This window comes from Zalophus californianus, chromosome 11 (assembly GCF_009762305.2).
Source record: "Zalophus californianus isolate mZalCal1 chromosome 11, mZalCal1.pri.v2, whole genome shotgun sequence".
Classification (NCBI taxonomy): Eukaryota; Metazoa; Chordata; class Mammalia; order Carnivora; family Otariidae; genus Zalophus; species Zalophus californianus.
In genome coordinates, this window is record NC_045605.1 from 17,552,111 (window position 1) to 17,567,054 (window position 14,944).

General features: G+C 49.3%; 1 protein-coding gene across 3 annotated transcripts in view; it reads left to right on the forward strand.

Annotated features, from left to right (window-relative positions):
• The window catches only part of SORL1 (sortilin related receptor 1), a 155,776-nt gene that overhangs the window by 4,741 nt on the left and 136,091 nt on the right, over window positions 1-14,944 (forward strand). For all 3 annotated transcript variants that reach the window (XM_027578686.2, XM_027578687.2, XM_027578688.2), the window contains exon 2: window positions 10,861-10,977. In XM_027578686.2, the coding sequence (XP_027434487.2) occupies window positions 10,861-10,977 (117 nt within the window). The remainder of the gene's footprint in view (window positions 1-10,860; window positions 10,978-14,944) is intronic.

The window sequence follows — 14,944 nt, forward strand, 5'->3', positions numbered from 1 at the left end:
AGAATATGGTGAGAAGTAAATTTCCCTCCCTCTCGCGTCCCCTGTTTATGTGCTGCCTCTTCTCAGTTGGCAACCACTGTCCTCTGTTTTTCTGTATGTCTTTCCAGAAACATTCTATGCGTGTACGGCATAGAGGTACAGAAAATTTGGAATTTGTAATATCAGTGGCTTTCTGTGATCCATAGGCCCTGAAAGCATGAATAATGAGGTTAACTCTGGCTCCACAATGTATTTATGGCATTTGATTGTCAAAAGGTAGGGAGTTATGTGAGGTGTCATAGTGTAGGATAGGTTGTTACTTTTCCTCCAGGCCCGGGAAAAAAAAACTCATGCTCATCTGAGGGTTCCTGCAGACCAGGAAAGCCGCCTTGTAGCCCTGGTTCCCAGGCAGGCTGCTGGAGAGCAGTTCCCTAGAGATGAAGAGCTCAGGTCTGTGAGAATGTCAGAACCTAGAGAGCATGGATCTTGGTGGTGGTCAAGACCTTGTGTTGCTTTCGAGAATGTTTTCTTTATATTCTGTAAAATAAAGTTAATGGTATGTTTAGTCGATTGCTTTGAGACCTGGGATCCAGGAGGCAGATCCTAACCGCAACTAATATCCCAAAGCCAAAGGCGGATGTCATTGGGTCATTTCATTGTCGTAATTTTGGTCTGTACCTCCTTAGAGATGACAGCCATTTTTGTGTTGTCATTGTTTAATCCCAGAGCCAGAGATAGATGGAGCCAGCCCTGTCCTGTCCACTGTAGCAGACAGACAGGAACAATTCTAATAATCTGGAGGAGAGGTTAATCCAAAAAGTAACCTATTTGCCTTTGCTGCATATTTATTTAGTCTTTTTTTTTTTTTTTAAGATTTTATTTATTTGACAGAGAGACACAGCGAGAGAGGGAACACAAGCAGGGGGAGTGGGAGAGGGAGAAGCAGGCTTCCTGCAGAGCAGGGAGCCCGAGGCGGGGCTCGATCCTAGGACCCTGGGATTACGACCTGAGCCGAAGGCAGATGCTTAACGACTGAGCCACCCAGGCACCTCTATTTAGACTTTTTATTAAAGCGCCAGTTTACCTTCCTGATTAAATTTTGCTTAGGTGAATATTAAAATGAGCTTGCATTCTTCGAGTAGCTGATCTGTGAAATGGCTGGCATAAATGTGTTCAGGGAAAGCCAGTTTGGTGTTTAGAATTTTCGACAATAATTCAGATATGGATAATTGAGAGTTCACTGCACAGAAATAGATTCAAGCTGAGGTATTACACTAACTTGCATTTTTTTAAGATTTAGTTGTGATGCAAAGGAAAGGAGAGCTGGCTACATTTTGGTTTGAATATTTGAGGATTAGTGTTTCTTCAGAAGTGGTCTGGGCTGCTAGGGGTAAGGCATTTTCTTTGTTGAGCACAGAACCTTCCTACGTATTCTCTAGGTACACCCAAATCCATTGGCACAAGGCATATTCAGTCCAGCCACGTAGATGCAAAAATCAATTTCCCTCAGTTTAAAATGAGCCCCAATTAATTTCGACCTAATTTATTGGTTTATTGACCTGTGGACCTAGGGCCTTTGAAGAAGTGGCATGGGCAGCCTTCTAGCACTGAAGTGGCCGATAATGCTATAAATCAGAGAAGGCAGGGTTGGTGGCTGATTAGCATCAAGATTTGGGTTGTTTCCTACCTCATTGTGAGACCCCCAGTTTTTTAATTATCACATGAGGAATGCTCTGTGCATTTTGGGGTGGGTCCCATAAAAATAGCGCTTCATAACAGTCAGGACCGCGGTGGGGAGTTCAAAATAAGCACAAAATTCTGTTACCCACTGGGTCACTGTTAATAAGAATGGTGACCTCCATGATCGTGTCACTGCTGCAACCAAGAGCGGGAAGACCCTGTCTTCCTGGGCTCACGGCGGATCTGCTAACACAGCTCTTTGACAACTCTTTCTTCAGTGCCGGACATGCTCTGTATCTGCGTGGCCCGCGTGCCGACTAGCAGACATGGCAGTGGAAGACTTGAAATGTGGCTGGTATGACCGAAGAATTCCATTTATTTTCTTTCACTTCATTTTAATGAATTTAAATTTAAGTTGAGATGGCCCCATGTGGCCCTTGGCTACCATGTTGGAAGGCATAGCTTTAACGGGTGGCGGGAGGCCTGCTTTTTCCCGTGCTGGGCAACCTCTGCTTCATGCAGGAGAGACAGTGTATTTCCAGCAAAGGCCTGCATTTGTTCTCACCGCAAATAGCGGGGGCAAAGCAAGTCTTGAGGGCCGTAGTCTGAAGCCAGGTGTCGGTGGCTGTGGACTGCTAGGTTGGTTGTCTGGAAAACAGTGGCTTCTCCTAGGTAGGTCGGAACACATCAGTGGCCGCGGAGGATGCAGTGGGTTCGGTTCATTTGGTTGGGGTTGGGGGGACCTCTGCACCGTTGCCTCCTTCCATCCTTGGGTGATGAAAGCTGACCTCTGTGCCTTCACTTTTTTTTTTTTTTAAGATTTTATTTATGTATTTGACAGGGAGAGAGAGTGTGCAAGGGAGCCCAATGTGGGGCTCGATCCCAGGACCCTGGGATCATGACCTGAGCCAAAGCAGACGCTTCACCGACTGAGCCACCCATGGGCGCCCCTGTGCCTTCACTTTTGAGGTGGCCTGGCACACACAGCTCCCTTGGCCCAGGCTTTGCCGGCATGGTGTACAGACCCCGCATGGCTGTTGAGCAGTGAAAGATGTAAACAGTGCCTCAACAGCAGAGCCATCTCCTCCCCGCCCTTGCCCTCCGCTTCCTGTGTGCTTATTGACTTACCTCAGCGGCACTGGGTCTGTCTTTCATCCCTGCGACCCTGCAGGCTGGCATGAAGACAAACAGCACGGGACGTGTGGTCTTCATCACTGCATGGCCCCCCCTCCCCTCCCGGCCGGCCCCATAAGTTAGCATGCCGCTGCAAGCTCTTGGCTTGGAAAATCGGGACCCTTCACGATGATTTATCTCCAGTCCCTTGAATTAGATTAAAAACCCAGCTACGAATTCTCAGAAAGGCAGGCTGATGTGATTATGTCCCAAATCTGAGTGGCAGACAAGGGCAATAAAAAGATGTACTTATATCATAGGCGTTTTGGGCCGCGTGGGGGCCAACATGCTGTGTATTATTCTCCCCATCCCCCTTTTTTTGGTTTTTTAAATGAAGAAAGTGAGTAATATTACTTCTGTTACTTAGAAAAGAGACTAACCTGTTCAGTAGAAATTCTTCCCCCCCCCCCCCCCCCCCGAATAACTATGGATCGAAGTGGGGAAGGGATTAGGGTGATTCTTACGTTAAATAGACGTGGGTTTGAGCCATTGAGTGGGTCTTGAATTGGGAATTTAAGACGCCAGTTGGTACTGGGGTGAAATCCATTTTACTCTGTTTTGAACTCCTAGGAAACCTCTATGTCCAGAAGAAATTGGGAAAAGCCGGGATGATCTCATTGAGCTTGGAGGGCTGGGGTTCAAAGCAGCCTTGGGTCAAAGACTACTCTGGAGGCTGTCCCTGTGGACACTCAAGTGGGGGCCTATGAGATGGGCCGTGGATGGGGTCGGGGTCCAGATGGTAGAGGACCCTGTTTCTCGTTAGCCCAGGGGATGCATGCTTAGACAGTGGTTCCATGTGGGTTGGCCTGGGGACCTGGGAAGAAAGGCCAGTGCTGGCCTGCCCAAGGATCCCCACAGAAGAACCGGCTGACGGCAGGGCATGGGGACAGAGCGGAGGTGGGCAAGTGGCCTGGGACACTGTGCGAGTGTTTGGGGAGACTTGAAGTGTTTGAAACCGTTCTTTGTGTAATGGGAGACCGGGCCCCTGGGCCTTACCTCCTCTGCATGTATTTAGTCCCCTGAAGTTCTCTCACTGAGAAGCTTAAAAAAAATCCTGCAGTTCGCTGTGCACGAGGCTCACTGGATTGGGCAAGGCGTCTGGCTGCTGGTGTTGTTGGAAGGGCTCTTGGAGAAACAAGGCCATGAATCTTCAGAGGAGACAGATGAAGGAGAGATGGACTCAGACGGGGTGAAAGTCCTGTCTGCTCTGAGCTGGGGGGGGAGGGTGTTGAGCTAACAGAGAGGTGTGGGGGGTAGGGTGGGGTGGGGGCTTCCAGCGGGCGCCTTGCCCTCCTGCAGCTTAGAGGGCATCTCGCATTACTGGGGAATCAGCCGTGCTGTTGGGTGGGATGTGTTCTGCTCTCCATTAGCTTCCCTCAGTGTGGTAAGGAAGCCACCGGGAAGGTGAGGGCTCGATGCAGCCTTTAAGTGTGTTCCTTTGGGGCAAGGAAAGTGCTAGAAATCAGTGCCACCTGTATGCCAGAGCCTCAGGAGTCCCTTAGGCCTCTGGGTTCCAGCCCTGGTGATACTGACGTTAATTTTTTATATGGAGCCATTTTGTGAAGAATGGCTTCTTTTGGTATAAATAATAGACCAACAACAAAAGGAAGTGATGTTTCAGCATTTTGAAGTTTATGAAATATATTCACAGATAAACTCTCATTGGATGCTTCTCACAGTTCCATAAAATCAGGAAGATAAGAATTATCCTCCTTCTCTTTTCACAGATAGGTATTTTGAGGATCCAAAAAGGTATAGTGATGTACCAAAGGTTTTGCAACTAATGAGTCGTAGAGACCAAGACTCAAACCCAGGCCTCTGACTCATCCTGTGGTATATGTGCCTCTTGTAAATATTCCAGTGAAAGCTTTGCGCTCAGCCAGGGACCCACAGCCTGTTTGCTGTGAACTCTCTTTTCCCCCTTGAAAACCTAGAGATGATCTATAATTTTACCCTCCCCTTGGCTTTCCTGGCTACACTAATTTTCTTGTAGCTTTTCAAATCTGACAGTCCCCATGTCTCTCCTCTTCCTGGCTTTTGCTCTGCTCTTGCCTGGGTCCGGATCTTTCTCCTCCATCCCATTTCCCCTAATTCCTCTCCCCTCATCCTGTGGTACCTGCTGTAGGTCATGTCTCCAGTATTTGGGGCAGTCACACCCTCTCCCCCACATTAAGTTATTCCCCTGCCCCCAGAAATCCTGTTTCCTAACACCCAGCATAGTGTCTGCTGCATAGTAAATGCTCAATAAATATTTATGAATGAATGAGGTTGGGGGCTATTTATGGTGAAACTGCAGACCCAAAGAGGAAGGACAGAGAAAGTGGGTGTTGTGAAGCCATCCTGCAGAGCTCTTGGAAATGGCTTGGATTCATGGGTGAATCCTCATTTCAGGCTAACCCTAGCTCCGGTGATCAGCAGCCGATTAACAAAGCCCAGTTTGGGGCTTGCCGTAGCCTCCGCCTGTGTGCCCTGCTCTGGGGTCGTGTGGAACAGCATCTCTGACTCTGTGGGCTTAACCCCCTCTGCAAAATGTGGAAGTTGATTTAGATGTTCTCTGAGGTTCCTTCTGGTCCGATGTTTTCTTCTTTTGCTTACTTACCAACTGGTAAATTAAGGGGTGATTATTTTCATGACAGAGATTGTTCACAGGTTCTTTTTAATAGGGAGACCTCCCAGAATTAGCAAAGCTGCTATTTGCTAAGTGACAAAGTGGGGTTCCTCAGGAGGGGGGGTGACACATATAGAGGTCAGTGGTGGCTAGATTCTCCTTGCCAAGGATCGATCAGAAATAAAGGTAAATCTCTCTGAACTGGTATTGTAAGTCAGTGAAAATATGATTCTCACCCTTTTGGTGGAGAGAAAGCAAAAGACATCTACCTACCTACATACCTACCTGTCTTCTAAAGAGAGCTCATGACTACAGTTGAGGGAGATGGTGGTGAAATGCTCAGTTTTATCATCCATGGTCATTCTCTCTTTTTTTGCTCATCTGTAAAATGGGCAGCCTGAATTTCTCAGCAGAGTAGTTAATGAGTTCTGTGGGTGAAGCATCTTGAGCAAACCCAAGTCAAATGCTTGAGCAGACACTCCCTGAGCAGGGGCTGTCTGCAGGGAGTTCTTAAACTAGATTCCAGCTCTCCTTCAGAGGTGGAGCACCCAGGGAGGGTAATGAGCCTGCTAAATATAGTGAGGACACCGTCCTGAATGGGGACATGGAGGGGCCGTCTGCATACCTAGCATTTAGGTCGTGCAAATGGATGGTCTGAGAAAACCTTGTTATTCTTGGACCTCGGAAGTCTGTCTTTGGTTTCCTGAGGCCTGTCCTGATGTTCAGGCGATTCAGCAGCTGCCTCTGTCCTCGAAATTGAAGGACGTGGTATTTGTTTTATACTTCGTTGCAGAATTTTAAAAATGCTTCTTCGTATTTCCCTGCTAGCGAGGCAGAGGAGTGAACCAGACTGCCTTGTTTGTCCTTGTCCTATGTTCTGGAAAGAAGCTCTGTAGGAGTGTTGAGGACCACAGGCTGTGGGTGTCTAGGACAGCCTGATCTTCGGGTTTGACTAATTTGCAAGAGGTAATGGCAGAAGGAATGAATGGGGATGACGTGGGGCCTGTTCCATTAAGGACCCCATCCTGCTGAGTAAGCCTCAATTGGGTATATGCAGATTTTGACGGTTTTATGGTAAATATCTTATCACCGGTCAGACTCGCAACACCGATTTCCCCCAGAAGTGCTCTGTGTACCCTTGACAAGGGGAGAAATTATTTACGAGCCTCAAAGAGTGCCTGGCACCCAGTAGGCCTCAGTGCCTTCATCAGTAAGGGAATGCATGAGCAATCAGTACCTCCATACAACAAGCAATTTATTTGTCCTCCCTTCTATTTATAACAACCCAGAGCTTGGTGCTTGGGTGGCAGCAGATTCTTATTCTCACTCTGAATCATGAGGAAAATCATTTAACCTCTTTGGAACACCAGGGCATGCTGGGGGGCTGAGAGGCAGCGTGGGGGTGGCTTGGACCGAGGTGTGTTCAGTGTGGGGGTGGTGACATTTGTTGGGAGCTGGAAGTGGATGCTGGCCCGGAGATTGTGGCCATTTCTCCAGCCGGGGATCAGGGACCAGCAAGCAGGGACCGGGAGGCCTGCAGGGATGCCGTGGTTCTGCAGATGCCGCTGATGGCACTTTGAAGGATTGCTTTGGCCAGAGACCCACTCCTCAGCCTGCCTCCTCTATGACTCATTCGGGCTGCATTATTTTGGTAGCAGAAAAGATCAAGATGAAATGAAAGAAGCATTTCTTAAGAGTGGGAGCTCCTCGGTATTAGATCAGCACCTCAGAAATATGATGTTCTTTACAGGTCACAGATACAGGCTTTTAAAAAAAATTATTGAGATGAAATTCACATAACATTAACTGCTTTCACGTGAACAATGCAGTGGCGTGTGTAGTCCATTCACGGTGTTGTACAATCACCCCCCTGCCTAGTTCCATCACTCTAAAATAGAACCCCTTACCTGTGAAATGGTAACTCCCCGGGTCCCTTTCCCTCCAGGCCCTGGCAACCACCAGTCTGCTTTCCATCTGTATGGATTTACTGATTCTGGATCTTTCATGTACATGGAATCAGGCAATATTGTGACCTTTTGTGTCTGGCTTCTTTCAGTAGTGTGGTGTTTTTGAGGTTTGTCCACATCATGGCATATATCAGATCATGGAGTTTTAACAACTACCCCAAATACCCAAAGACAGCCTCTCTCCCAAACAGTGAGTGTTCCGGCTGCCACCAGTTGGATCCCAGGTAGTGCCAGTAGGAAGGGGAACAGACTAGATTCACTGCTCCCCAGATAAGCTGCATTACGGACACCTGTAGCGTCTCTTTTAAAAACAGGAATTCCTGGGTCCCAGTCAGAGAGGGATCTGAATCGGTAGGTCTGGGGTGGTTCTGTCAGCTGGGTTTGGGAGCCCCAGGCCGGGCGACCTCTGGGGCATTAACGACCTGCTGGTGAGCCAGGCCGAAGCTTCGGGTACCTCCGGATGCTGTGGGTTGCTGATGATGCAGTTTTTGTGTGTGGAGATTTCGGTGGCGTGTGATTTTTCTCTGCCTTCTGAGGGGAGGCATTGGGCCCCTCCCTGCTGCTTTGACATCTCCAATTAACTGGGTCTCATTTATCAAGTCCTTTATGTTTTTTTTTTTAAAGGTGTTTCACCAAGCTTGCCTTTGGCTTCCTTTGTCAGAAAGCCCTTGGACGTTCTGATGTTTGTCCTTTGCACTGCTCTCACCCCTTCCTCTCTGTTAGGATTGGTTGAGGGGCCTCATAAATCTCGTGTCCTCTGAGGAGAAAGACTTCAGCACGTAGCATTGAGACCTCTTTCTCACTCTCGTCACCGGGGGCTCTGTAGCCTGTTCAGATTGTCACCTGCCAGGGGGACCCTTCTGAGGTTGCCCGAATCAAGTGTTGGTGGGCTCTTTCATGCCAGACCCTGAGAACTCGGGTGATTCTTCCAGGTGCCGAATCCTTTATCGTACTGATGTTCGCGTACGTTCGCTATTTATTCCCCTCCGGTTCTAAGGGCGAGAATGTCTTTGGAGGGCAAAGACTTTTAGCCTGAATTCCCAGGGTGCTTGTGCTGTTGGGCTTCTGATTTGCAGATGCTTCTAGATTCTTCCCAGCGGCATGAGCTGGAGGGGCAGTGGTGGGAGAACGGGAAGGCTGGAGTAAGGCCTCATGAGCTGCTGGTGGACACTCTCTCCGCTGCTTTCCTCCTGTAGCATTCTCAGTTACATTATGTACTTACTTCTGTTTTTCATTCGTCCTTCTCTCTTGATGCCCACCTGGATGTCTCTCTGGCAACAAGAAGGAACATTTTGGAATGACGTATTTTCCTAAAAAAATACCAAAAGGTCTTTTTCTTTACAGAGGTCTCCTTTCAGATATTTTCCAAAAGCATTTGGATCCTGGGTCAAATGAAACACAGGCGCTCAAGAGTCAGAGCAGAGTAGTTAAGGATCCGCTCCTTTGCCATCTTGTCTGCCAAGTTTGTGGCACTGGTGTCTGCCTTCTCCCTTGTGACATCTGAGAGCACCTCGAGGAGGGGGGTGGGGAAAGTTAGGGCGGTGGCGGGACAAGGAACAGAAAGGAGAAAGGAGGCGTGGGGAGGGTTTTCTGCTGCAGAACCTCCATGGGAAGGCAGCTCAGAGGGCCCGTCAGCTCAGGCTTGGACTTTGCATCAGCCCAAGAAGGGAGGGTGGTGGGGGGCTATGCAGGTGGGATTGTGCAGAAGCTCCTTGGAGCCCAGAAGCTTGATTTCCTTCTACCTGTGCCCCAGACAGCCGAGGTTGGGGAGGCTGGTGGAAGAGGCTTCTCCCAGACACTGCTCAGCAAGAGGGAGAGTGCGTGTTCTGAACTGGGGGGCGGGGGGGCTTTGTCCTGATTCTGACTGTTAACAACAGCTCTTGGAATTTTTTTTCGCGTGGTCATTGGTTTGCTCTTCACACAGAGTAGGTGAAGTGTGAGCTCAGGGCTTCTGAGATGCTGGCCCTCGGACTGTCTGTCCGTGTCTGGTTAAAAGAGGGAGAATAAAAGGAATGGAGTTAGTTTTTCATAAAGCAAAACTATCTAAAAGAACTGTTCTTATTCTGAGATAGATCCTTATTCAGCTTTCGGTGTTTAACTGTCCTTTCTTTAAAAAATGACAGTGATTGGGCGCCTGGTGGCTCAGTCGGTTATGCGGTTGCCTTTGGCTCAGGTCATGATCCCAGGGTCCTGGGATCGAGTCCCACATTGGGCTCCTTGCTCAGCGGGGAGCCTGCTTCTCCCTCTGCCTGCTGCTCCCCCTGCTTGTGCTCTCTCTCTCTCTCTGACAAATAAATAAATAAATAAATAAAATCTTTTAAAAAATAAAAATAAAAAATGACGGTGATTATGGTGGTCATGTTGCTCAGGAGGGCTAGCTGCATAATGGACGGATCCCAGAAGCTCAGTGGCATAAATGGATCCCCTAGTTGTAAGGAGTTCAAAGCGAGTGTTACTGACTAGTGGAGGGCTTTCTCATTGGAGACGTGGGCTCCTTCCTTCTTGTGGTTCCACTGTCATCTGGGGGTCTGGAGTCCTGAATGGGGCCTGCGGATGGGGAAGAGGCAGAGGGCTGGCACGGGCTGGGGCCGGTGGCCCTGACCACGTTCCCTCATGTTCTGTGTCAGGTCACACCCCACGGCAAGGCAGCCTGGGCACGAGTCTGCTATGTCTTCAGGGAGCGGAGGAAACCGGTTCAGAGAACAGCAAGTCCGGCTCGACACAGTGGCTCTTTTTGTTCATGTCCTTACCTGACAAAATGGAGTTGGCCAACCAATCCTCTGTTGGCCTTTCTAATTAATTTTCATCTTACTGGTTTACAAAACCCAGAAGTCTAGGAACTACTGTTAGCAAGAATTCGAAGGTCATTTCTGGGGAGTCCTGGAAAATATTTCCTTACTTGGGACCTTTCAAAACTAACTAAATAAAACTTGTACCGTGATGTTTTTCTCTTGTTCCTCCTTGCGAGGCGCTCAGGATGAGCCATGTCACCTGTCAGCCAGACAGGGCACCAGATTGAACGGAGGTTTGAAAGCGTGTGGTCTTTTTGGCCTGTGCACTCTTTCTGAATGAGGAAGATGTGTCAGTGTTTCGGTTTCAAGGCCCTAGGGCAGTGCATGACCCATGTATGGGTTAGGGATGAAAGTAACCGGAGATGGATTACGCAAAAGACGAGAATAAGAAAGTCACTGGTTATGCCAGAGAGAGCCTGAGAAGATTTCTTTGCAATCCATTTATATCCAAAATAGCAGGGAATTTGTATTTCTTCTTGGGGAAGTTGTGTCTTGTGGAATCTGCACTGGGGGGAAAATAGGCCAGCCTGTCCCCATGCTCCAGATCTCAGAATCTTAGCTGTCTCTGGGTGACAAAGGAGGAGAGAGAGCCTTGCTTTAGAATATCGTGGCCCTCACTCATCGTGGGTCCTAATTCCTGTGTCGGTTTGATCTCTTTCAGGTTAGTCTGAATGATTCCCACAATCAGATGGTGGTGCACTGGGCCGGAGAGAAAAGCAACGTGATCGTGGCCTTGGCCCGGGACAGCCTGGCCCTGGCGAGGCCCAGGAGCAGTGATGTAAGTATTGGTGCTGGTCTGGGCGCTCCTCTGTGAGGCCACCAACATGCCCCCTTGGAATCTGGCAGAGTTATCGTGCCAGCAAAAAAATAGTGTGGGTAATTGGAGAATGAATGGATGGGATACATTTTACAACAGGGAAGAGGATCTGAACAATAATAAATACCCCTCGTTTGCCGAACAGAGGGTGGTGCGGGCCATTTTGCAGTGAGATCCATGTGACGTGTGATTACTTCTATGAGGTGATCGGGTTTGATCTCGATCATTGGGTCTGCTCCGCAAAATGCCAGAAGCGCATCCCGGGCAGAGCTGCCCGTCCTCCCCAGAGCCCGATGGGACCCCCTTCCAGTGGGGTGGGTTCTTGACTTCTATGTGCTCATATTCTCGATTTTCATGGTTGACTTTCTATATAGTGTTTTAAGAGTTTAGGTGCTTTGAAGACGAGACACCAAGGGTCACAGACTCAAAGGCCCGTGAGAGACCAGGTGGGGAGTGGCAGGAGAAGCCTGCCTCCCAGTTCACCACGCTCTTTCTTCCAGGGAGGAAAACGGTCTCTCCCATTTTCCTTGAAGTGTGTGGCCTTCTGGGCCAATGTGTCATTTTCCCACTTGGGTAGAGATGCAGGTTCAAGAAGCATTCGCCTGTGTGTTAATTTGAACGCGGTGATTGATCCTTGGTCTCTGTGTCCGTGAGGCGCTGAGGGATTTGGTGCTTGGGAGGGGCTATTGTCATCGGTCTCAGTTCTGGTTGTCGTGTAGGGCCCGGCCTTGCCGGATCTGATTTCCGAGAGAAGCTCAGAGGTCTGGGTTTTTATGTGAAAACTGTGGAGTCTTACAAGTTGGCAGCTCATGTATCATTTGTACAAATATTGGGCAGGCCAAGTACAACCTATACGAGGGCCAGAACTGGTCCTTGGGTCCCATGTGTGTGGCCCTGGCTCCAGACGTCCCCTTGTGGGAAGAGGACCAGCCCCTGCCTGGGGTCAGGGACGGATGTGGCGGGGTGAAACCTGTGGACAAAGGAACACCGTGTGGAGCTTTGTTCACTCTGCGCTCTGGGCCAGAGGGAGCCTCCTGGTGAATTACCTAGCACTGTCACATCAGCCCGAAGGACTCATTCGGCATTCTTGAGTATGGCCCTGGTCTCTGAGATCGCTCTCTGTGTATCTGCTGTCCGGCTTGGATGTGCTCCTGGGTAGGTGCCTGGAGGGAGCACCGGTGTCTGCTTTCTAGTGGGTTCAGTGGAGACGGCCACAGATAGGGAGGGCGGTAGAAGGGCCCTAATGTAGAGCTTTTGTCCAGGATGGCTGCTGAGCAGGGACGGGTGGGAAGCCATGGTCATTGACAGCCAGTTTGGATGTTGTGCTCTGGAGCACGGCTGGACTTTTTTTGGGGCAGTGGCTTTGGCCCATTTATAAATGCGACCAGGGTTTGCGAGCACAGACGGCAGCCTATGGATGCTGTTGGTCCCGTGAGGTCCCTAGGCACCTGTATACATACTCAGCGCAGTCACGGTCTGCACACCCCTTCATGGCTACCCCTTCTGAGCATGGGAAACCTCTCTGGGCCCTACTGTGTTGAGAAATGCTCCTTAGCCTTTTTATACATTTAAAAAATTCTTTGTCTAGATAATATTCTTTTACGAGACAGGTAAAAGACCTTAACCGTTGTATTATGGCTTTGCTGGACAAACAGGAGCCTGGAGACATGAAGTGGCCTGCTTGAGGTCACGCAGTGGCGGCTCCCGAGACCTGATCACGTGGCTGCTGTGTGAGGTGTGTTGCCAACGGGACCCACTCGTCTGGGTTTTTGCCCTCAAAGGCCTGCATCCTGGGAGCCTCCTCAGGCTGGGGGTCACTCTGGATGGTTGGTCTCCCCACATATGGCCTGTCTGCCCAAACCCCATTCTCACTCTGTCTAAATATCTGGGTGTGTCGGGGCGCCTGGGTGGCTCAGTTGGTTAAGCGACTGCCTTCGGCTCAGGTCATGATCCTGGAGTCCCGGGATCGAGTCCCACATAGGGCTCCCTGCTCAGCAGAGAGTCTGCTTCTCCTTCTCACCCTCTTCCCTCTCATGCTCTCTGTCTCTCATTCTCTCTCTCAAATAAATAAATAAAATCTTTAAAAAAAAAAAAATAAATAAATATCTGGGTGCGTCTTACCGAGAAGCCATTGAACACTGGACGCGATACACCGTTCTGTAATGAAATACACAGTAAGATTACATGGGAAGGAAATGCCATGCTCGGAGATAATAAATGGGAGTGGCAGAGATTTCCCCCTGTCCACACACAGACTACATTAAAGACTTGGCAGCTGAAATGGAGATGTTCTGATGTGAAACGTTAACACAGAAATAAATTATGACTCGGAGGCTGGAGTTGGTGGTGCGGGCGTTGTAGAAACCCTGACTTTCTTGAGAGAAGAGCGGGAGCACGGTTCGTAGGGCCCCGTCAGCTGTCCAGAAGGGAAGGGACCAGTGTAAGTGAGGAGCTGTGTGTGTGTTGGAGAATGGCCAAGTCATGCATATTCAGCATATTAAAAAGGGACGGATCTGGGAGCTGGAATCCCGGAAGGTTTGCTTTTCAACAGGAAAAAAAAAAAAAAGAATAATGTCCCGATGAACTGGTAGCAAGGGTGATTCCGTGAGGAGTGGCGGCTGCATTCCAAGAGGAATGCCATCTTTTTCTCTGATAGTCTGGTTGATGAAAGGAGACAATAGGTATTGTTTATCTTGAGCCTCCCCGTGTCTCTGTTTCCACCCTCTCCTGACATAGTTTGCAGAGGTACTCAGGTGCAGCCACATCGGCCAAGGAGCTCTGCAGAGATCGTGTCCACCCGAAGATCAGAATCAACCAGGGAAGGTTTCAGAAAGGGTAGGACTTGCTGCCTTTGCACCCAGAGTGGTGGGACATTATGATTGGTGCCCCCCCAGGATGGACCGGGGAGCAGGCCCAGGACTGGCTAGCTTGCTAACAGGGTGGAACTTGGGAGCCCGTGGAGCTGGTGTTTCACTGAGCTTTGGCTCTGAAATCAGAATGCCTGGGGTTGAATCCTGGCTCTGCTGTTCGTTAGCAGTCAGACCCTGAGCCGAGTCATTAACCTTCTATTGGTCTTCTCATCTGTCAGTGAGATAGTGCTTGTAAAACCTTGCTCCCCAAAGTGTGGTCTGTGGGTCAGCAGCCAGGGGTGTTTTCTGGGAGGTGGTTAGAAAGGCAGAATCTCAGGTTCTACTCCACACTTCCTGAATCACAGTCTGCATTGTGACCTACGTTGTGCCGGGTGACTTGTAAGCATATTACTGTTCGAGAAGCACTGGTGTGAAGGACTCAGAATGGGGCCGGAGAAGGAGATGTTTTCTGTACATTTCAACCCTTCTTTCCTTCCTCCCTGCCTCCGCTGTCCATTCTGCCTTTTCCCTCCCTGCTCCTTGTCCTTCTCACTATTATTATTATGCTGTTTTAAAGTAGGGAGAGAATCCAAAACCACTCACATGGAGGGACCATCTTTATAGGTGAGACAGTGATGTAACCAGCAACTTTGGCAGTTTTAGGGACTCCTCCCGTTTTATTCTGTCCTTTTAGGGAGTCATGTCTTAGAGAAGTCAGAGAGGACTGATCAGTGCAAAACCTGTGCCCGGAGGGAAAAAAACTACGGGAGCACAAAGATGAGCGAGTATAGGATGTTTGCCCAGATTCACCTGGAGAGCATAGTGGGCAGTGAGCCAGCAACCTAGCGCTCCCTGGGAACTGAAGCAGAGCACACCAGTGGGGGTGCAGTGTGGAGACCATGAGGCTGTCAGCCCACTTGGCATTATCTGAGCACTGGCAGAGTCCTTTTTTGGGCTCTTCGTTGTGGAGGAGGGCAGATAACTTTGCACAGCTCTGAGCTTGGTCTTTGCCCTGTCGAGCTTAGGGTTGAGCTTAATCCAATAGAAATAAGAATTATGAGGACAGATAAAAATATCAT